The 23,716-nt window shown below is 38.8% G+C and overlaps 1 protein-coding gene across 1 annotated transcript in view; it reads right to left on the bottom strand.

Annotated features, from left to right (window-relative positions):
• Positions 1–492: 492 nt before the first annotated feature.
• SLC44A5 (solute carrier family 44 member 5) overlaps positions 493–23,716 on the bottom strand; it is a gene marked incomplete at its 3' end in the record, with an annotated part of 331,574 nt that continues 308,350 nt past the window's right edge. Inside the window, exons 12-22 of the mRNA XM_079776139.1 lie at positions 21,154–21,253; positions 19,062–19,154; positions 18,528–18,615; positions 17,754–18,016; positions 17,143–17,237; positions 8,694–8,797; positions 6,662–6,735; positions 5,987–6,057; positions 5,789–5,877; positions 4,414–4,498; positions 493–605 (exon numbers count right to left, since the gene is read on the bottom strand). Of these exons, the coding sequence (XP_079632265.1) occupies positions 493–605; positions 4,414–4,498; positions 5,789–5,877; positions 5,987–6,057; positions 6,662–6,735; positions 8,694–8,797; positions 17,143–17,237; positions 17,754–18,016; positions 18,528–18,615; positions 19,062–19,154; positions 21,154–21,253 (1,175 nt within the window). The remainder of the gene's footprint in view (positions 606–4,413; positions 4,499–5,788; positions 5,878–5,986; positions 6,058–6,661; positions 6,736–8,693; positions 8,798–17,142; positions 17,238–17,753; positions 18,017–18,527; positions 18,616–19,061; positions 19,155–21,153; positions 21,254–23,716) is intronic.

Here is a 23,716-nt window from a genome sequence, read left to right as displayed (position 1 = left end):
TTAGAGAGTTGTCCACTAGCTTGAACAGTACAAATATGACCATAGCACCATATTTACAAATTCAGTACCATATGCTGGTTAACTATAAATCAATCTTTTTATGGCTAATCCATTATACATTTATAGCACTTTCAAGAATTGCCTGAATATCCTTTACAAATATACATGTATCACAAGAAAGGCTATTAAAGTGCTGCAATGAGAAACAGCACGCCGAGTTATAAAAGCTTTTAAAACACATTCGGCAATAGACTTAAAAAGAACCAAGTATGCCATTTACTGCCCTTCAGCAGGGACCACAGTCAGTCCACAACGTATCCTGGTTCACAGAGGCTACTGTGATCGAAGGCCCGGCACCTCAGGTGGTACCAGGTTCTGGCTTTCTAGAAACCAGCACAGAAATTCTACATGACTCAAAAGCATCATTTTCTAATTACAAATGACCGGATTTGCAAAACTGCTTAAAAGTGAGCGGCACTGTTTGGAGCTTTTCTACTCTTTCTGCTTCTGGGGGACGAGGTGCCTCTTGTTCAGAATGCCGTGCAGGGTAGGGGCTATGAAGTAGGGTTTTTCTGTAGATCCATCATTTCTTTCCAGATCTTCACCTGGATATGCAGCAGCCAACGCAGGCAAAAGCAGCAAGCAGCGGCGGAACAATTATACGCATTTTTATAAGTTGGAGAGTCGAACAGGGAAAAATCAGAGAAATCAGCGTTAGAAAGTCAAATACAAGACAAAGGAGGGCAGTTCAGTTGCGGTGCTGGACAAAGTACGGTAAGAAGCGTCAGCCTCCGTCAGAAAGCGCTGAGACTTCCTAAGCCCCGCCCACTCCCACGAGGTATGCTGATGGTTTCAAAGTAAAATCTTTCATACCCTTTCAAAAGTATTATCTTTAAATTCTGTGGCTGCTTCTTTCAGAAAGCTTAACTGCCACATCCTCTGAGATGAAGCTGAATAAAAAGTGTATTATTCCTGTGATAAATGTAGGACAATAATTAAATTTCAAAGTTCCAAGCTACTTTTGATGGTAGTCCAGACCCTAATGTTATACATGAAGAAATTGAGACCCAGAGATATAAAATGATCCTCCTAAAGTTGAAAGCTCTCAGGCGCCCAGTCACAGTGGCTCAGTGGTTGAGCGTGGTCCTATGAACCAGGAGGTCACGGTTCCATTCCAGGTAAGGGCACATGCCTAGGTTGCGGGCTTGATCCCCAGTAGGAGGCCTGCAGGAGGCAGCCAATCAATGATTCTCTCTCATTGATGTTTCTATCTCTCTCCCTCTCCCTTCCTCTCTGAAATCAATAAAAATATATTTTTAAAAACAAAAAAGCTCTTGGACAATCAGGATGAGGTGAGGACCCAACCTTCTGACACTTACTTCTATAAGGCATCCTGTCCTAAATCCTTGCAGCCTGTCTCAGGTTACATTTAAAAGCGAATACTAGTGTTTTCTAACTTCTGTAATACATACATTGCCTTGCTGCTTTGCCTAGGCTTATAATAAAGAGATGGAGTGTTCACTGTTGGGTGGTTGGGGAAAGTACTGGAATGATGCTGAGAATTAGGTTTCCTGCAGGTACATACAATTCATAGCAGATAATATTCTATCTAATAAAAGAGTAATATGCAAATTGACCATCACTCCAACACACAAGATGGCCGCCCCATGTGGTCAAAGATGGCTGCCCCCATGTGGACACAAAATGGCCACCACAAGATAGCCAGCAAGGGAGGGCAGTTGGGAGGGACCAGGCCTGCAAGGGAGGGCAGTTGGGGGCGATCAAGCCTGCAGGGGAGGGCAGTTAGGGGTGACCGGGCTGGCAGAGGAGGGCAGTTGTGGGGACCCAGGCCTGCAGGGGAGGGCAGTTAGGGGCGACCAGGCTGGCAAGGGAGGGCAGTTAAGGGGTGACTGGGCCAGCAGGGGAAGGCAGTTGGGGGTGACCAAGCCTGCAGGGAGGACAGTTAGGGGCAATCAGGCTGGCAGGGGAGCAGTTAGGCGTCGATCAGGCTGGCAGGGAGTGGTTAGGGGGTAATCAGGCAGGCAGGCAGGCGAGCGGTTGGGAGACAGCAGTCTTGGATTGTGAGAGGGATCCCAGATTGGAGAGGGTGCAGGCTGGGCTGAGGGACACACTCCCTCCCGCCTACCCGCTGTGCACGAATTTCGTGCACTGGGCCTCTAGTCTATCAATAAATATATAAATGCAATTTGATTCTAGGTTTTGACTAATACATTGTAAAAGATTTGTTATATATAGCCTTTATTTATTATAACATAAAGGACAAGTAATAGTATATAAAACCATATGATTATAGTTTGTGGAATAAATCTAACTTATTTCCATCAGAGTCTTTTAGGAATGGTGGCTTGCTTGTTTAGTATATTTCTGCATTAAACCTCACAGTAATTTTCCTCACACACAGCATGAAAATCTAAGGAGGAAACATGAGAGACACCAAACATTTTTGTTCTTTCTTCCTTAATCATATTTCTGTACCATATATCACATATCATATGTTGCTGTCATCACCCTTAAGGTATTGGTAGGAAGCCTGGTATGGATCATTTTAATAATCATCTACAACTATTCTTTTTTTCCACCCTGGGATCAAAATTCTCAGTGCCCTGTAATGTTAAAAAAGATGTCATGTTTCTGTAAATGAAGTGTTTGCAAATGATTCCCATTTTTTATAACACCAGTTTTACCGGCAGTCAAGATATTAGGTACAAAAATATACATAAAAAATAAAAGGTACAGCTCTATACAGTCATAATTTGGCTTAGAGTATCATGTAAGAAGAATGTTTGCCAAAGTAAGATGTTGCCCATGGTAACAGCTGGGAAGGGAAGGGAAACACAACTTGCTTCCCTTGTTCTTTATTATCAAACGTGAGAGTCCCTGAAAGGAAACAATTCATGTTCAACACACAACATATTGAATAAAGCTAAAAGTACACCAGGTTTTCAAGAAGCTAGTAATTATCAATATAAAAGGGTAGAAAACATTTCTCAGTGCTTAAATTTAAAATCCACTGTAAAAATTAAAATGCATAAGATTTGCCAAAGCTTCCAAAGACTGGAAAGGAGTAGGTTCTAGACATTTCCTGAGATATATTTTGAGAAACATTTTTAGTTACAAGAATGGGGGCTATCCCAGTGAGAGCCCCCAGAATTTTCCCCATGTTTAGTGTCTGAGATGAAAGAAGAGATCTTGGAACATTTGAGAGTTCTCTGCTCTGTCTTAGGCACTAACTTACCCCATGCTTCTCATTCCAGCTCAGGTATGAGATTTGTTCAGGTGGTTTTTCCTAACAAACCACTGGGGTACTAGGAAAATATTAAACATTCCAGTTCAATTTACAGCCAGAGGAAGAGCTAATAGTACACAAAGTCCCCCTGACTTCTTTGTTTGGTTACTGAAAATTGATTTTTAAATTTTCAGAAAGAAAACAAAAACAAAAACAAGGTCAAACCATTTTATAGGAGATTTGCCTTGACTACTTCTCCCTGAGGTTATTATCTTTTCTCCTGACTCCAGTGTGAAGTTGATACTTATGGGTTATATTAAAAACAAATTTAATTTTACAGAAGGGGAGTGGATCACTCAGTAATGCCCTGTTATAGAATGTTTTCTCTACTTTTCTTAAGTGCAATGTGCCAGAGAAATAATCTCTCAGAAGGTCTAGCTGTAGGACTAACAAGTTCTGCTCTCACCTGCTGACCCTCCTTGCTCTAGGTTGAAGGTGAGAGCCAGATCAAGCTCCTGATGGGCTCTAGGTTCTCCAGGACTTTTAAGATGAAATACTAATAGAAAACATATCCATTTCGTGTATGCATCTTACACATGACACACAGAGGCACAGTCAGTAAGTCAGTGATGAAAGCTCTAAAGAAGCACGTATTTTAACTCTAAGCACCAGAATTGATCTAGCCATTTCCTGGACATGCTCCTCTATGAATCCTCCCCATTTGTCACTGTGTTACCTAATGTGAACTGGTCCCCATGTGTCTTTGAAACCATTGCCAGCTTGGCTTTATCAGAATCTATAAAGGCTCTCCTCAAAGAGTTTCCAGAGCCCAGTCATGTCTTCAGTTCTGTTAATAAAGCACCACAGAAGCCAATCATTATTATAAATTTTAAAACATTAGGAAATAAAACAACCATTTCATGCTAACACCATGCCATGAAGCCTGTGGTTCATTTCAGTAGCGGACTCTTCTGTGCTTTGCAAACTCCATTCTCTCAGCCATTAAGGTTTCAAGAGCATCCGCTCAACAATGTCTCTTTCCAAATAAACAGATTTGCGATTGCAGCCAGGTCATAGCAAACCTACAAGCCAGCTATGGGCATGGATCTTAACCTCATCTCTTGGTTATCCACTGAAGGGGGGAAACACATATTCTGAAAACTTACAGAAGCAGATGAAAATTGTATCAATACACATTGCATAGACGCTGAAGAACCCGTGTGCAACTAGGTAAGATCCAGCAATGATTGTCTGTAAATGAGTAAAGGAGAGAATGATGATGTCATTAACTCGTCTAGAAGAACAATAATGCAGCTTTAATGAAAGTCACCATGAGAGAGCTTGGAAGTGCTCTGTGTTGAGGAAGATTTCAATATAGAGACCAGAAAATATTCAATGATAATGTTTTTGAGTGCTATGTACTGGGATTTAAACAAAATGTACTAGATCACCTGCCAATTTCTTACCACTATCCCCAATGCCTACCAAATAGATCCCATATTTAGGATTCTGTGCACAGAGGCAGTAAAGCATAGGAGGTAAGAGCACACACAGCTCAGGCTTGAATCACAGCTCAGGTGTTTCTTCAACATGTTACTTATCCTGTCTGTGCCTCCTCTATGAAAGTGTTGGTGGGAGAGGGGAGAATGTGAATAATAATAGTATTTATGACACATGAATTGAGCGAGTTAATACATTGTAATAGATGCCAGAGGACTCCACCCAGGTCCCCTCCAGCTGCACATCTGCCCCCCAGTTTTGGGTAATGTAGGCTGCTTCCTTCAGTACAAATTGCCCTCCTTGCAGAGAACTGCTTCAGCCAAGGCTACAGCCCCACCCAGGGGCAACCCTTGGGCAGCGGCTGCCTCAGGCAGCATATAAAAGCTCAGTCTCTTTGTCAGAAATTCCCGTAATTATGCCTAAGGCCTCAGCTATAACTGCAACTTGGGTCAGCTCCTTCCTTTGCCAGGACTGCCCTCCTCACTTCCTTAAAAGTGTATCTCAGGAGAACACTTCCTAATAGACCTCTCACATGCAATCCTCTGTCTCAGAGTTTGTTTCCAAGGAACCCAACCTTTGAAGCAGGCTTGGCACAAAGTAAGTCTGATAATGTTAGTTATCATTACCTCTCGTATTCCTTTTTGTACTTTTTTTTTTCTATCTCTGATAAACCAGAGTCAATATTACTTAGTTACTATGGAATAAACTGTGTTTCCTCAAAATTCATATGTTGAAACCTAATCTCCAATGTGATGGTATTTGGAGGTGGAGCATTTGAGAGGTAATTCGGTTGTAAGGGTAGAGCCCTCTTGAATAAGATTAGCGCCCTTATAAGAGGAGGCAGGAGAGATACTGTCTTTCTCCACCATGTTAGGATGGAGCAAGGAGGTGTCCCTTTGCAAACCAGGAAGAGAGCCATCATCAGGAACCTAGCCTGTGGGCACCTTGACTTTGGACTTCTCTGCCTTCAGTTCCTGTTGTTTAAGCCACCCAGTCTATGGTATTTTGTTACAGCACCTGGACTAAGACTCCAGCTCTTACCAGCAAAGGTACCCAGTAGTAATTTAAAGATGTTGGTCCTTCTATAATGATTGAGACTCTCTGTGTGAAGAGTAAAAAGGCCAGGACACCTACAATGAAAAGGCAGAACATGTTGTATATTATGCATTTGCAAAGGAATATAGCTTTTTGTAGTAGTTTCTCTAAGCACCTTATAAACTTTTTATTATTATTACTTACCTATACTCCCAGAAACTAGTATTTTCCCCAGGACGAGTACAAAGTCTGTAACTTTATCCATAACTGCAACTCTAAGAATCAGAAAAAACAAAGTGTTTTTTTGTGTTTACATGCATTACTTGAAATTTATGAGAATAAATAATTCATTAGTTCATTTTGATGTGTATTTGCTGCAACTTTGGCATTTGTTAAATGCAAGAATTGAAGTTCTGGGATGAATTCCTGACTCATTCTTAATGAAGTAAACAGAAGATGACATGGTAGAGCTGTTGGGCGCTATTGGTTGGTGTCAGCCTCCCTACCTAACTCATGGCCTAGACATCCTGAATCCAAAGGATGCTGCTTTGATTCTCTGACTTTGTTCACTCAGACTATCAATTTTGGGAGAGGGAAATGGTCAGAGACATGATGATAATGTCCATGTGAGGGATTTCTTAAAAATAGGGAATAAAACTAAATAAATGCCAGTGGGTGTAAAGACATCAGTGAGTGATGGCAGAAATAATTCTAAGATATAAAAATAAAGGATCGATGTGACAGATAAAATTTAAATCTATCAAATTAAAAGACAATATTCATGTTTAAGATGACTGCCGGCACTTTAATAACAACATGTGAAGTATGTGATGCTCAAGGTTCAGCAAATCGATTGCAATGTTGAACCTGATTACTTACTTTAAAATATTTCTTATCAGCAGCTCGAAAGCATCTCTTGCAGACCTGCAGAAGTTCTTGCCATATATTGCAATCTGAGGAAGACAGTTATTATTCTGGAGTCAGTAATCCTGACAAGACCAAGAGACAATCCAATAACAGGAAAATAAATCAATTCTCTGTCACCCATACAGCCATGTACTCTCATTTCTCTTTCCAGCATTTGGATTTGTGGGAGGCATGGGAACTATGTGTCCTCAGCTCTGCACAACTCTCAGTGTTGTTGACAATAAGGTCTGCTTCAGATGCTATATATCCCATTAAACCCTATGGAGATTAGACAACTTCAAACAGTTTCTCAAATCTTTTCTCAAATCTCAGGAAATGGTTTCTGTCTTTGAAGCGTTTGGCTGGGGTTTATTGCTGAATGGGTTAAATGTTGTAGAGATCATATTAAAAATTACTCTCAGAGCCCTCACTGGCTTGGTTCAGTGGATAGAACATTGGCCCCTGAACTGAAGGGTCCCAGGTTCAATTCCGGTCAAGGGCACGTACTTTGGTTGCAGGCTTGATCCTCGGCCCTGGTTGTGGTGTGCAGGAGGCAATCAATCAATGTGTCTTTCTCACATTGATGTTTCTCTCTCTGTGTCTCTCCCCCTCCCTTCCACTCTCTCTAAAAATCAATGGAAAAATATCCTTGGATAAGGATTAACAACAACAAAAATTACTCTCAGAAGCCCAGTGACTTCCAATACACTTGATTTACTGATGAGAAGCCTCAATACAACATTCCCACTGGAAGTATATTAATGACTACTTGAATCTCCATGACAATTTGAGACATTGCTGCAGATCCTATGTCACTGTGATAATAAGCAAGTGTCATTAGACTGTAGCTACTAAATTTTAAAAGAATTTTATTTTTGGATTCCCTATATTTAAAAATTTCTTTTGAAGCTTCCATATTCCCCAGGAAATAAGAAACAAATTTAGTTAGGCATTGCCACATATCTCAACATAAGATTCACACAAAAAAGGAACAGACCCTTCCTTTAAAATATATAAATCACAAATTAGAAAGATCTTTTCTTCTCAGAGTAAAACATAGACTAAGCTTTCTTCTCAATAAACTATATCAAAGACACACAAAATCATTTTCATTCTAGCACATTTTAAAATTTCCAAGATAAATATTTTCCCTCTTCAAAGAGATTTTGAAAGCGATAATGAAGTGCAGCTAATTTCTATCTCAACTAGGAAAACAGCCTTGAATCACTTAGGCAGCTGATTCACAAATTCTTATATCCACAATAGAGGCCCAGTGCATGAATTTGTGCATGGCTGGGATTCCTCAGCCTGGCCGGTGATCAGGGCTAATCGGGGCTGTCTCACCCAGTCCCGATTGGGGCTGATCAGGGCCGGACAGGGGGAGGGACCACGGGAGGTTGGCCAGAACAGGAGATTGGTTGTGGGAGCACACTTACCACCAGGGGACAGCTCCTGCATTGAGTGTCTGCCCCCTGGTGGTCAGTGCACATCTTTTGGTCTTTTGGTCACTTAGGCTTTTATATATATAGATATAGACTAGAGACCCGGTACACAAAATTCGTACATGGGGGAAGGTGGTGTACCTCCCTAACTGCCCTAACTGCCCTCGCCTGCTGGCCTGGTCCCCCGAACTGCCCTCCCCTGCACGCTTGGTCCCCCCCCCCCCAACTGCCCTCCCCTGCGGGCCTGGTCTCCCCCAACTGCCCTCCCTTGCAGGCCTGGTCCCTCCCAACTGCCCTCCCCTGCTGGCCTGATCACCTACAACTGCCCTCCCCGCCGGCCATCTTGTGGTGACCATCTTGTGTCCACATGAGGGCAGCCATCTTTGACCACATGGGGGTGGCCATCTTGTGTGTTGGAGTGACAGTCAATTTTCATATTACTCTTTTATTAATAGGATGTGATAAATTCAACTGCATGATCTAAAAGAGCTTTAGAGATGGAAATGTAGACATGGGGTTTGGGTTTGCAAAGAAGTTCAGTAAATAAAAAATAATCTACTTACCATAACATAGGCATTTCTGTTCAAAAACTTTACCAATTTTTCCAAGCACCAGAAACAGCATTTCAGGCAGTGTTGTAGAAATTTGGCAATGTTGTTCTGGTTATCTATGAGGAGATATTTACATCTATTAATGCTTTGTAACTAAACTCTCTGAGTCAAAAAATAAATTAAAAAATTTTTAATGGCTTTACATTTTTTAAGTTGCAATAAAATATATACAAAATTTACCATTTTAGCTATTTTTAAATGTACAATCCAATAGCATTAAGTACATTCACAATATTGTGCAACCATCACTATCCATTTCCAGAACTTGTCATCATATCAAATAGAAATTCTATATCCATTAAAAATAACTCCTCGCTCTCCCCTTCTCCCAGTCTTGGTTACCTCTATTGTACTTTGTATCTGTATGAATTTGCTTCTTCTATACCTCATATCACTTGACATAAAGTTTCTAAGGTTCATCATTTCACTCTTTTTTTGAGCTGGGTAACATTCCATTGTATGTGTACATTACATTTTCTTTATCCTTTGTTGATGAAATTGGGTTGTTTCTACCTATTGGCTATTGTGGATAATCCTGCTATGAGTATTGCTGTTCAAGTATCTGTTTGAGCCACTGCTTTCAATTCTTTTGAATATATATCTAGAAGTGGAATTGCTGATCAGCTGGGAATCCTATTCTTAATTTTTGAGGAATTGCCACACAGTTTTCTGTGGTGGGTACACCGTTTTATATTTCCACCAGCAATCTACATTTCCAATTTATCCTCATCCTACAAACACTTGTTATATTCCATTTTTTAAACAGTAGCCATTCTAATGGATGTGAAGTGGTACCTCATTATGGTTTTGACTTGCATTTTCAAAATGATTAATATTGAGCCTCTTTTTATGTGCTTATTAACCACTTGCATAATCTTGTTTGGAGCAATGTATGTGCCAATTCTTTGTGTGAGACCAAGAGGATGATACAGGAGGCCCCTGAACTTCCCTCCTTCCACGGATGCACTGAGGTACAGCTATACATGGAGTAATCTCCTCTGAGAGAAATCCAAAGACTAGCTCAGTGACACAGACATCAGATAACCAAGAAACTCCCCACACTAAAATGGGTAGGAAAGGTGAGGCCCACCACCCTATAGACTCCACTCTGCACAATACCATACAATTGGGATGATATATCCAATTCTCAGCTTCTCCTGAGGAGTGAAGGGTTTGGACGGCACGTCTAGGATTCCAACTTTTGAGGCTCCCACCCAAGGGACAGGTCCTGAAAACACTTAGCTCTGAAAGCCACCAGGCTTGTGTGGACAAGTCCCATAGGAACCAAGAGGCGGTTTTTAACAGGCACATGTGCTAGTGCTCACTGTAGCTATCTGCTCAGGGCATAGCACACAGAGTTCAGGCAAAGACACCTGTACTTCTGTCTTTCTAAGGAAGGGGTCTGACTGCATACTTTATAACCTGTGACCCAAGGTTCTGACTTGCTAATTTGCATGCATCTAGGAGCTAACTACGATCCTCCATGGAGCCTGTGGGAAGCTGGTAGGCACTCCCACCACCTTCTGTCTCTATCTCACTGCATTTATAACACTCGGTCACCAACATCTCTTTGGAAGTTGCTTGTACACATGCCTGGTGCCATAGCATTTGAGTCTGCTGCCCGAGGGCTGGTTCCCAGTTCTTCTGGCCCTTTTAGCCAACAGGTCTTGCATTCATGACTCCTTAGGACTATAGCAAACAAAGAAGCAGTTTTTAAATGGTGCAAGAGCACCCTCCCCACACCCACCACCATGGCTATACACCCTGTCTCTGTGCAGAGGGAGCAGGCAAAAACACCCACCTCCCAGATTCTCCTTGAAAGGTGCTAAACTGCATACTCTCCCAGCTGCTGTCTGAGCATCTGGCTTTTAATCAGCCTGCATCTAGGTTTTGCCTATGATCCTCCCCTTTGAGACACCTACAGGTCTTGGGAGCCACCAAGAATAACTATGGTGGCTAGGACAATTACAGTTTTAAGAGAACCAGAAGCTTGAGCTAGGCTAATTGATAGCGTTCATCTCCTATATGAGACCAGTCTGACATAAGGGGAGAGGTGGCTTTTTCATCTAATGCACATTAACCAAAACAGAATCAAGAAAAAATAAAGAAACAAGGAAATACATTTCAAACAAACAGTAACAAGATAAATCTCCAGAAACTAACTAACTAACTAACTAACTAACTAACTAACTAACTAACTAACTATATATATATATATATATATATATATATATATATATATATGCACATTTATTTCAGAGAGGAAGGGAGAGATAGAAACATCAATAATGAGAGGGAATAATTGATTGGCTGCCTCCTGCACACCCCCCTACTGGGGATCAAGCCTGCAACCTAAATACATAAAGCAAACATGAACTGTTATGAAGGGAGAAATAAACAGCAATATAATGATAGTAGGGGATTTCAATACTCCACTTTTAATAATGGATAGAGCAATCCAGACAGAAAATCAAAAATAAAACATTAGACTTAAATTACATGTTACACCAGAAGAATTTAATAGACATTTACATTACATTTGATCCTACCACAGCTGAATATACATTCTTCTCAAGCACACATGAAATATCCTCCAGAATAGATAATGTTAGGCCACAAAACAGGTCTTAATAAATATAAAAAGACTAAAATCGTATAACCTATCTTTTCTGACCACAGTGGTATGAAACAAGAAAAAAAATGGAATATTCACCAATGTGTGGAGATTACACAACATGCTACTGAACAATCAATAGATTAAAAAAAAAATCAGAGTATCTTGAGACAAATGAAGATGGAAATACAACACACCAAAGTAGTTTTAGAGGGAAGTTCATAGCAAAAAATACCTGTGTTAAGGAAAAGTCTGATCTCAAACAATCTAACTTTACACTTCTAGAAACCAGAAAAAGAACAAATTAAGCACAAAGTTAGTAGAAGAAAGGAAGTAGTAAAGACCAAAGTGTAAACAAATGAAATAGAAAATAAAAAGACAATAGGAAAGATCAGTGAAGGGAACAGCTGGTTTTTTGAAAAGATAAACAAAATTGACAAACCTTTAGCTAGACTAATTAAGAAAAGAAGAGAAAAGACAAATACAGAAATGAAAGTGGAGACATTACAACTAATACCACAGAAACATAAAAAATTATGAGACTACAATGAATAATTATACGTCAACAAATTAGATAACCTAGAAGACACAACTTTCTAGAAACATGCAACCTACCAAGACTGAATCATAATGAAACAGAAAATTTAATTTGAATCAGAAATCAAAAACCTCCCAACAAAGAAAAGAATTAGATGGCTTCACTCATGAATCTTACCAAACTTTTAAAGAAGAATTAACAGCAACCCTTCTCAAACTCTTGCAAAAAATAGAAGTACAGGGAACATTTCCAAACTCATTTTGTGAGGCCAGCATTATACAGATACCAAAGCCAGACAAGGACACAAGAAAATAAAATTGCAGGCCAATATCCCTGACAAATATAAATGTACAATTCCTTGACAAAATATTAACAAACTAAGTGGTTATAGTAGGTCTCAACATAATCAAAGCCATATATGACAAGCTCACATCTAACATCACACTCAAAGGTGAAAAGCTGAAAGCTTTTCCTCTAAGATTAGGAATAAGACAGAGATACCTACTCTCTCCCCTTATATTCAACAGAGTACTGGAAGACCTAGCCAGAACAATTATGCAAGTAAAACAAACAAACAAACAAACAGCATGGAAATCAGAAAGAAGTAAACTTGCCTTTATTTGCAGGTCACATGACATTATATATTTTAAAAAAAACCTACTGTCTCCACCAAAAAGCTATTAGAACATAAACAAATTCAGTAAAGTTTCAGAAAACAAAATCAATATACAAAGATCAGCTGCATTTCCATACATTAACAACTATTAGAAAGAGAAAGTAAAAAAACAATTTCCCTGACAATTTCATCAAAAACAATAAATATATAGAAGAAATTAAAACAAGGAGGCGAAAGACCTGTGCATCAAAAACTGTAAACTATTAATGAAAGAAATTGAAGAAGGCACAAATAAATAAACAAATATTCCATGTTCATGAATTAGAAGAATTAGCATTGTTAAAATGTTAAAATGTTTATAGTGCTCAAAGCAATCCACAAGTTCAATGCAATCCCTATCAAAATTCCAATAGTATTTTTCACAGAAATAGAAAAAAAATTCTAAAATTTGTATGAAACTACAGAAGAGTTTGAATAGTCAAAGCAATTGAGAAAGAAGAACAAAGCTGAAGGCATTATACTTATTGATTTCAAACAATAGTAATCAAAACAGCATGGTAGTGATACAAAAATTAACCCATAGATGAATGGAACAGAGAGAGCAGAAATAAATTCATGAATATATGGTCAATTAATTTTTGACAAAGGAGCGAAGAACCTACAATGCAGAAATGATGGCATCTTCAATAAATGGTGTTAGGAAAAGTAGATATCCACACATAAAAGAATAAAATTGGACCGTTATCTTACACCATACATAATAATCAACTCAAAATGGATTAAAAACTTGAAAGTAATTCTGAAACCATAAACTCTTAGAAAACATAGGGCTAAGTTCTTTGACATTGGTATTGGCAATGATGTTTTGAATGTGACACCAAAAGCAAAGTCAACAAAAGCAAAAATAAACAAATGGGACTACCAATTAAAAAATTATGCACAGCAAAGAAAACCATCAATAAAATGAAAAGGCAACCTATGGAATGGGGGGAAAATTGGAAACTACATATATGATAAGGGGTTAATGTCCACAATATATAAAGAACTCAATAGAAAAAAACCTCCAAATAACCCAATTTAAGAAAATGGGCAAAAGACCTGAATAGACATTTTTCCAAAGAAGATATACAAAAGGCCAATAGGTAAATGGAAAGGTAGTCAACATTACTAATCATGTGAGAAATGAAGATCAAAACCACACTGAGATATCCACCACACAGCTGTTAGGATGTCTACTGTCAAAAAGACAAAAAATAAGTGTTGGTAAGGACTTGGAGGAAAGGGTACCCTGTACACTGTTGGTGGAATGTAAATTGGTGTATCCACTATGGAAAACAGTATGGAGTTCTTCTAGAAATTAAAAATAGAATGACCACGTGACCTAGCAATTCCACTTCTGTGTATATATCTGAAGGAAATGAATTCACTATCTCAAAAAGATATCTGTACTCCCATGTTCTCTGTAGCATTATTACAATATCTAATATATGGAAACATATCATTTGATGCATCAGTGGATAAAGGAAATATGGTACACAGTGGAATATTATTCAGCCTTAAAAAAGAACGAAATCCTGCTTTTGCAACAACAGACATGGACATGGAGGGCATTATGCTAAGTAAAATAAACCAGATAGCAAAAGACAAATATGCATAGTATCACTTACATGTGGAATAAAACATAAAGTTGAGCTCATACAAACAGAAAAGAATGGTGGTTCTGCAGGCTAAGTGGTAGAGGAAATAGGGAGAGTGTGGTAAAAGGGTGCAAACTCTCAGAAATCCTATCTAATAAAAGAGTAATATGCAAATTGACCATACCTCTGCTATACCCACAAGCCACGCCCACAAGCCAATCAGGAGCAAAATATGCAAATAAACCCAACCAAGATGGCTGCAGCCACAGAGAGCAGGAGGGAGGCTTGGGTTTCCCCGACAATGGAGGAAGCCAAGCTTTCCGCCTGCCCTTGCTGGCCTAGACCTCCACTCAATGCTATAAAGTTTCAATTATAGAAGGTAAATAAATTCCAACAGAAATGGCAGCAGCCATGGAGCTGGAAGATCAGGAGGCCAGGGTTGCCCCCGGCAATGGAGGAAGTCAAGCTTCTGCAGCCCTGGCTGGCCTAGGCCTCCGCTCCAGGCTACAAAGTTTCAATTATAGAAGATACATAAATCCCAACAGAAATGGCTGCCGCCACGGAGCAAGCAGGAGGCTTGGCTCCGCTCCAGGCTACAAAGTTTCAATTGTAGAAGATACATAAATCCCAGATACCAGAGCCTCCGCTTGGATCACCGGGGGATGTGGCTGGCCTGCAAACCACCACAGGCCCTTTGCCCAAGCTGCCCCACGCCCCAAGGGAACCCCCACCCTGACCCGGGACACCCTTCAGGGCAAACCAGCTGGCCCCCACCCATGCACCAGGCCTCTATCCTATCTAATAAAAGAGTAATATGCAGATTGACCATCACTCCAACACACAAGATGGCTGCCCCCATGTGGTCAAAGATCCTGCCCCCATGTGGACACAAGATGGCCACCACAAGATGGCCAGCAAGGGAGGGCAGTTGGGAGGGACCAGGCCTGCAAGGGAGGGCAGTTGGGGGTGATCAAGCCTGCAGGGGAGGGCAGTTAGGGGTGACCAGGCTGGAAGAGGAGGGAAGTTGGGGGTGACTGGGCCTGCAGGGGAGGGAAGTTAGGGGTGACCAGGCCTGAAGGGGAGGGAAGTTAGGGGCAAACAGGCTGGCAGGGGAGCAGTTAGGCATCAATCAGGCTGGCAGGGCAGTGGTTAGGGGGTGATCAGGCTGGCAGGCAGAAGCAGTTAGGGGCAATCAGGAAGGCAGGCAGGCGGGCAGTTGGGACCAGCAGTCCTGGATTGTGAGAGGGATGTCCGACTGCCCGTTTAGGCCCGATCCAGTGGGATCGGGCCTAAACGGGCAGTCGGACATCCCTTGAGGGGTCCCAGATTGGAGAGGGTGCAGGCTGGGCTGAGGGACATCCCCCCCCCACCCCCGTGCACGAATTTCATGCACCGGGCCTCTAGTAAGATCAATAAAGGTCATAGGGTCTAATGTATAACATGGCAAACAATTAAAATTTGCTAATAAAATAGAACTTAAATGTTTTTATCAAAAAAGAAGGTAAATATGTGAGGTGAGGAGATGGATGTGTTTATTACCTTGAATGTGGGAATTTTTTTACAATGTATATGTATACCAAATCATCATGTTGTACACTTTAAACATATTCCAATTTTATCGGTCAATTATATCTCAGTAAAGCTCAGAAAGTTTTATATAATTAAAAAATCCTTTGCCCATGTTGAATTGGGTGTATTGTTGAGTTGTAGAAGTTCTTTGGATATTGTAAATATTGTAAATTATCTAAGTATATGATTTGCAAATATTTTCTCCCATTCTGAGGATTGTCCACTCTCTTGAAAGTGCCCTCGATGCTTTCTTTATTATTTTGATGAAGTCTAATTTGTTTTTTCTTTTATTGTCCTATATAAGAAAATCACCAAATCCAATGTTATGAAGAGTTCTTCCTTTGCTCTTATCTAAGAGTTTTTAAGCACTTTTAAATCATTGACTCTATTATAGATGTCCCCCTTATACTTTGCCTCCACCTTATACTTTTAGCTTTTATGATCAATTTTGAAAAATATTTTTAAAAATATGTTTTTATTGATTTTAGAGAGAGAAGAAGGGAGAGGGACAGAGATAGGAATATAGACGAGACAGAAACATCAATCAGCCTCCTGCATGCTCCCACTGGGGATTGAGCCCACAACCTGGGCATGTGCCCCGACCAGGAATCCAGTGGTGACTTCTGGTTCATGGGTTGATGCTCAACCCCTGAGCCATAAGGACCAGGATTGAAATATTTTTTATATGATGTAAGGTAAAGGTCCAAATTAATTCTTTTGCATATAGATACCTAGTTTTACTAGTAATAGTAGTTGAGAAAAACTGTCCTTTCCCCATTGAATTGGCTTATATGTGAGGATTTATTTTGGGGCTCTCTGTTCTAGTCCACATCCATATGTCTGTCCTTATGCCAGTGCCACAATGTTTTGATTACTGTAGCTTTGTATTAAGTTTTAAAATCAGGAAATGTAAATGTTCCAAATTTGTTGTTCTGTTTCAAGATTGTTTGGGCAGTTAATAATTTTTCAAAGTGCATTCTAAACAGAGTTTGTATGTTTATAAGCTATATGTGTCATGTATGAAGATTTATGCCAATGACTCCCATATTTATATTTTAAGCCCAACCTGTCCTGAGCTCTAGACTTGAAACTGCCTGACAATTCCAGCATGCTTCTCAATATTAGCATGTCACAAACACAATTTTTAATCTCTTTGAAATTTGCTTTTCCTGGTTTTGACATCTTAGTAAATAGCATCACATGCTTTTTCTCCCTTTCCTTCACTACTACTCCGATCCCCCATCCCCTCCCATATCCAACCCTTCAGCAAGTCCTGTTGGCTTTTCCTTCCAAATATATCCCCAATCTGACCACCTCCATCCTTACTACCCTAGTGACAGTCATCATGTTTCCTGAAACCACCTGCCCAATCTATGCTCTTCATAGAAGTCAGAAAGTCTGAGAAAAGATGAATTCTGGTATCTTACCTTTAATATGTTTGTCCAAGTATTCTAGGGCTATCCTAAAGATCTGAATTAATGCAAGAAGTAAGGAACCAAATGCTAGAGATCCTGTGTGATATCTGGGCAAAGATAAAATGAGGGTAAAAGTTAGGATATCTTGACTATTAACTAAAGGATGTTAGTTGAACAATTTTTATAGGAAAAAGGGATGTGCAGGGGAACTGATAGGAAAGAGCTTCTTATACTCCCCTATTCAGCTTGGTAAAGGTTTATTAGAGTTTTAAAACATACATATATATTTTGCCCTTTATCTACAAAAATGATACCAATAGCCTGTCAGCATAATATAGGATGTTTGATCTGAGCAATGGAGAGACAGAGCCAAGTTAATCCTTAATCTTTAATATGGTTTCCTCCCCTACCTCTAATCTCTAGTAACCTATTATTTTTAGAAGAATGGGAATAGTGGCCTGGGCAGGGAGTATAAAGTTGTGGCTATAAAACCAGACAGAGCCAATGAACATCCATGAATCTTGAATCATACTTTTGAGCTCACTTGTACCTTAACACTTGAATGATAAGCTCAAGATTGAATTATAAGCACATTAAACATGGAAAATAGATGTGGAGCTCACCGTATGGCTCGTCCAAACGCAGTAAAAAGTGGATATGGTGGGATGTCATCAGGTTTTCTCAAGGCCCAGTAATAAGAAGCAAAGGCACCAGCAAGGGCACACTGACCCAATGCAATGACAAAGTTTATCAGCCAGAGAAAGACAAATAGATTGAATATCTGGAAGGTAGAGATGTATCGATAGTACAGGCCGTTTCCACCATAGAAAGCAAAGTTACACTGAGCACGAGGGCAAGCTCTGGATATTTCTGTTGTGTTAAAAATCTGCACTCAGAAAACAACAACATGGATAATAGAATATTAAATACCATTGCAAGATAACACCCGCCCTGCCTTTCGTTTTGTGTACCCCCCACCTCTACCCCCAGCTGTTCTTTTTCCATGAGCTTCTGCTGTTATTCCTATTTTCAATCACATCACTTTATAGAATCCTTTAATGAGCTCTGAAAAGCATCTCTCGTTTTCCATCCTATGTTCATCCCTCTTCACCCCCTTTAGTTTCACATTTATTAGTGAGGTTGTTGATGATACCTGCTTCTTGGGTATATGATAAGACAAATGAGATCATGAGATCAGGAAATAATAGAGCATTCCTTCTATTCTCTCCCCCGCACCCCGTGTTCTCCTGCTAACTCCTGACCCATTCTCCCCTTCTCCACAGTGATCCCTCTCACTATACAGGGTCTCTATTTCAGGATGACTCCTTACAACTGCTAGGTGAAATGTAGTAGTGTTCTGTATGGAAGTTAAAGAAGAGAGAGTTTCTTTTACTTACCTCTGGGTCACAGGTTCTATTTTCATATTTACATTGCCCATCTGGGGTTATGACTTTGTATATGGGTGTCCCTGATGTAGCCAAGTAACTGAATAAACTCTATTAAGGATAAATTATTAGCTGGTAAATTGAAAATAAATAGACATGAAAATAATGCAAGTAACTTAAAAATCTTTTGAGAGATTAACTTCAAATAACTTCTAACATTTTAATAATTAAGACCCAGAGTAATATAACATGGATCAGCTGCACTGAGAAGCCTCTTAAAAACATTAAAATATGTAGAAGCTTTTTAAGGTTATCACCAAGGAGAAGTACCATATGTGAAGACAGAATCAAACAAAATCAACCATCTGACCTATAAAAGGGGAAATGCAATCAGGAGACTGACACCTTTTTTAGAGATTGGCAGAAAAAAATAATCAGTTATTTCTTTAGGATGTTCCTAATCTTCCCAGGATGAAAACCACTGAACTCCTGGTTCCTGAATAGTGGGTGACCTGAGGTTCAATTTGATAAACTACCAAAGGATACACTGCTATCACCGCCCAGTAGCAAATACAGATTGAGAGCAAAAAGAAAGTTAAAACTGGATAAATTAATGTAGTAGGGACATATCCAATGGCTCTGAAATAAAACAAATAGTTGAAATTCAAAATGATCCAGTGTTATAATTTCTCTAATAAATATTTATTTGTTAGAACTAGAAATAAAACTTAGACTGGATTAATTCTCAGAACAGTGGTCATAACCAGTAACTCTCATTGGCTGATCATGCTGGCATATTCTTAGCTGGTTTTAAAATTTTATTGATTGATAGACTGATTGATTGTAACTTAGAGACATTATTTCAATGCTCATGTTTGAATCCTGATAAAATTTCCCCCAACTTTCTCTTCTTTGTTTATTTATCATAAAGATTTGATACATTATAATCATAACACTTCTTCCTTTTGATTCGATTCTTAGACTTTTAAAATTAAAGAGGACTTTGACAGTCATCTCATCAAATGTGTGAATCACTCCTTATTTCAGGAATCTTTTTTTGTACTATCTCAAATTATGGTTATAAGCCTCTGGTGACCACACTTATAGCAAATTACTTGTATATGACACAGCTTATTCTATTTCTTACCAACATATTAGAAAATTCTTCCTTATCTGCCTTTTACATATACTGCCTTCTGGAGAAGAAATGGCCACCTTTTAACACAGTACTCCTTCAAAGTAACTCATTCTTTTATTCTGCAGGATAATCATACTTTTGACATTTCCTCATAAGACATAGTTTCTGAAATGGTCACTCACTAGTTGCCCTGTCCCTAACTACTTTCGAGCAATCTTTGTAGCATATGACATTGGATTAAGTCCAACAGTGTTTGATACAGCCACTGAGAACTCTGGTATAACTATTTCCATGCCTAATGAATTGAAACATCTTAGATTCCTTTTGAATTTATTACCTTCTCCACATCACTGGTTGAGCTATACTGTAGTTTCCTTTCTTCAGATACTACTATTAAGTGAATTATTGAGCATACCTCTGTTTACTGTATACTCACACACATTTATTCCAACTCTTTTTTTTCCTTGAACAAATTATCAACCTGTCACAGTTGTATTGGCCCCTTAACACACACACACACACACACACACACACACACACACACACACACACACACATTAAGAGGCATAACAGTGGGGCAAGTAACAGTGAATTGCACAATATCATATTATCTTAAAAATCCAGAAAATCAGTAGTTTTCAGTGACTAATGATTGGGCTTCAGTTATTGTGGGAAGGAGAGAGAGTTTAATTTATCAAACTGCAAGTTTGATAATTTGATCCTGGGTCATTAACAACATAGTTTCCATCCTCCTAAATAGAGAGTTCGGTCTGTGGGCTTTCTTTGTTTCTTCCATGCATCATTCAAAAGTTTAAAGTACTATTCTCAAGCCACCTTTTGGAATAGTTTGGAAACTGTAGGTGTTATTATCTCCCAGCATGAATTTATGAAAAATTTAGTGTTTATTTTATAGCATTTTAAAAATAAAAATGGCTCTGAGTATAAAGTATTTCTAAATTAAGAGCTGTAGATACAAAATGTATAGTGTAGTACTGCTAGGATCAATTATTCTTTCTATTGGCAAATTTTGTCATTCTTATGGCAATAGTAATAGATGTAATTGACTTTCTAGAATTATGGTGGTTTAAAGTTCTGCAAATGATTTCAGCCCTTAATATTAACATATGACTCAGCATGGGAATAATACAACATGCAATATAACTAACTGTTATATAGCACTTTATTACCTAGTTTCACATATGTTATTCTCCTACCATATATTTGGTGTTTTGAAAAAAAAAAGTGCTAATATATAGACTAGACAGGTTTTAACCTTACTTTACCCCATGATAATTGAGGTTTTAGGGATACTGAAGGACATGTTAGCATGACCTTTCTAATAACTGGCTGTCTGAACTCAAACAAGTCATCTTAAAGGGAAAGCAGATTTCTTTAACAAGTCTTCTTAAAGGGAAATTAGTCTGGGGTAGCTACACAATAGGCAGTGTCTGGCTGGGCTGACAGATACATTCTGGGCGCGTTTTCCCATTGGGGTCTTACTTGCTCCCTTCCTTCAGGAGGGCGATGGAGATGCGGATCCTGTCCCTAAGGAAGATCAGCAGGAGGATGACAAGCACTTCAAGGACGCTGAGGATTACCACTTTAAACAGAAAAAGAAATTAGTGTGGTGCAGCACACATCAATCCCAAAAGCAAACTTCCTCTGCAGAAGTTAGGACTGGATTTCAGGGTTATTTCAGCCAATTCAGACATTCATAGTTTCAGCCAATCTTAGAAATTCACTTGCAAAACCCACAAGAAATGCTAAGAAATGTAGATGAAAACCTTTAGCTGAAGTTTGAACAACTCAACCGGACAGGCTTTGTGTATGGAAACATTCCATGCCATTTGTAGAAATGGGAAAACAGGCATGGAAGGAAGGAAGGCTGCCTTAGGCAACTCTAAATGTTTCACTTTTAGCTTCACTGAGTAAGAGATCTTTACAGAAGAAACTTTTTGTCTGCCCTGCTCACAAGGCCTCTTTTTCTTGTTGTTGTTGCTAAGCCTCACCTGAGGATATTTTTCCCCCCATTGAGAGTGGAAGGGAGGGGGAGAGACAGTGAGAGGGAAACATCAATGTGAGAGAGACACATCAATTGGTTGCCTCCTGCATGTGCCCCCACTGTGCCCAGGATTAAGCCTGCAACCAAAGTACAGTACATGCCCTTGCTCAGAATCGAACCCGAGACCTTTCAGTCCTCTGGCCAAGGCTCTATCCACTGAGCCAAACCGGCTGGGGCACAATGCCTCTTAATTAGTTGACCTTGCGGATTTACAGAGCAGGCTTGTGGTTGCCCACATTTTTATTCTGGGACACCACATGACCACCACTGATGGTATCAAGTTTTAAACACAGCCCATCTAATAAAAGTCTCAAAATTAGAACTAAGGTATTCTAGGTCAGTTTTGAGTTAAAGTTTATAAACTTCTTGAACTTAAGAGTTGTGCAGACTTAATGAACTATGTCAAAACTATCTTCATGTGAAGTAAATAAATGTGCAAAGAAAGAATAAAGTGTATGAGTAGAGACAGAGGGGGGGGGGAGAGAAATCTTGGGTTCTTTTTGCCTTTTGTTTCCTGGATCTAGGTACACTTGAAATCATATTTCTGTTTTATTTTTTAGTTTTGCAAGATACTTGTACATTCTTATAAAAATACCTCTGACTTGGCCCTTGCTTGCTCCAATTTTCTTCTCTTTTCAGCTATCTTGAATTACTTCCTTTTTACTTGAAGCCAAATATTCCTAATTACTCTACTTCCTCAATTCTAAAACATACCTATAATTTAGTAATATCTTTTTAGGAAAAGTAAATAAATCCATCATTAAATATCTATTTATTAATTATAAGATGCATCCTGACTTCAGAGATGTTAAAAAGTGAAAAGGTATGATCTTAAAATTAAGAAAATATATCACTGCTAATAGAAATCTGAAATTACAAAAGAAACTTAATGAAAAGTTAATTAAAATTTCCACCTGTGAAAGAATCTATTCCATAACACACTTCCTAGACAGTTATTCTGCTGATACATGAACACCTCTCCACTGACAGGGCACTCATTATTTTTTCCTACTCTTATACCACTAACATTTTGATGTTACATCACATATCATTTAGTATTTCCAAGTAAGTGGGAATATCTCAATAATGTATCATTTTTCCATTATAGCTTTTTTTAGTTAAATTGTATTGATGTTTTCATGCACATTTGATTCTCTTAAAACAGAAAAATGAGCCCAGAATTGTGGAATATAGCCATAATAAGCTAAAATCATTATCTTCTTTGGACAAACTTAAGAATATGAGATATACCAGAATTACTTTATATTCTAAATTGCATTAATAAGAACATTGCATATTAAACTCTGCCTTTATAAAATTACTTGTTCAAAATGGTTATATTAGAGAAAATTAACTGTCTTTTGAATTTATATAATACATTCCTTCCTTGTGTTTGAATGAGAAAAAACAATATAAACACAATTTTTTGAGACCCTATAGAACAGCTGGTATAATTATAACTTCACAGAGGAGGACACTAGGATAATTGATAGTAGAAATGAAAATACAACTGTCTCCTAACACAATCCAAGACTCATAAAAATTATATTATTATTTGTATAACAGTGTTTCTGTCAATTCATGTAATCAAATGTATGCACTTGTCGCTGGCACCTAGAATTTTGTCCAAACACAGGTCATCAATTAATGTCTGAGAATTGGATTGTGAAAGCTGAGGCTCATTTGAGGAAAACTTAGCATTTCTAGACTTGAAAATAAAAGCAAGCTCTGTATTTTCCTCAAAGTACATCTCTTAATTTTCCAATAGCAGATTCTGATAAAGTCAATTGTGTTTGTGTTGAAGGTCCTTAAGGGACAGCAGTGGGAGGACCACAGAACATGTAACTAAGATTCATGTGAGGGTAAGACTAGAAGTTTCAATACATAATAGATGAGATTTGTCATCTTTAGAAATGATAGCTAACAGTAAGTAGATTGCTGAGGAGATATATAATCACTTCAAATTCAGGGAAAGTGATTAGATGGGGATATAAGTTCCAA

This window comes from Cnephaeus nilssonii (genome assembly GCF_951640355.1).
Source record: "Cnephaeus nilssonii genome assembly, chromosome: 7".
In the NCBI taxonomy this organism is placed as follows: domain Eukaryota; kingdom Metazoa; phylum Chordata; class Mammalia; order Chiroptera; family Vespertilionidae; genus Cnephaeus; species Cnephaeus nilssonii.
Note: the sequence above shows the minus strand (reverse complement) of the source record. Positions and strands in the feature narration are given on the sequence as shown.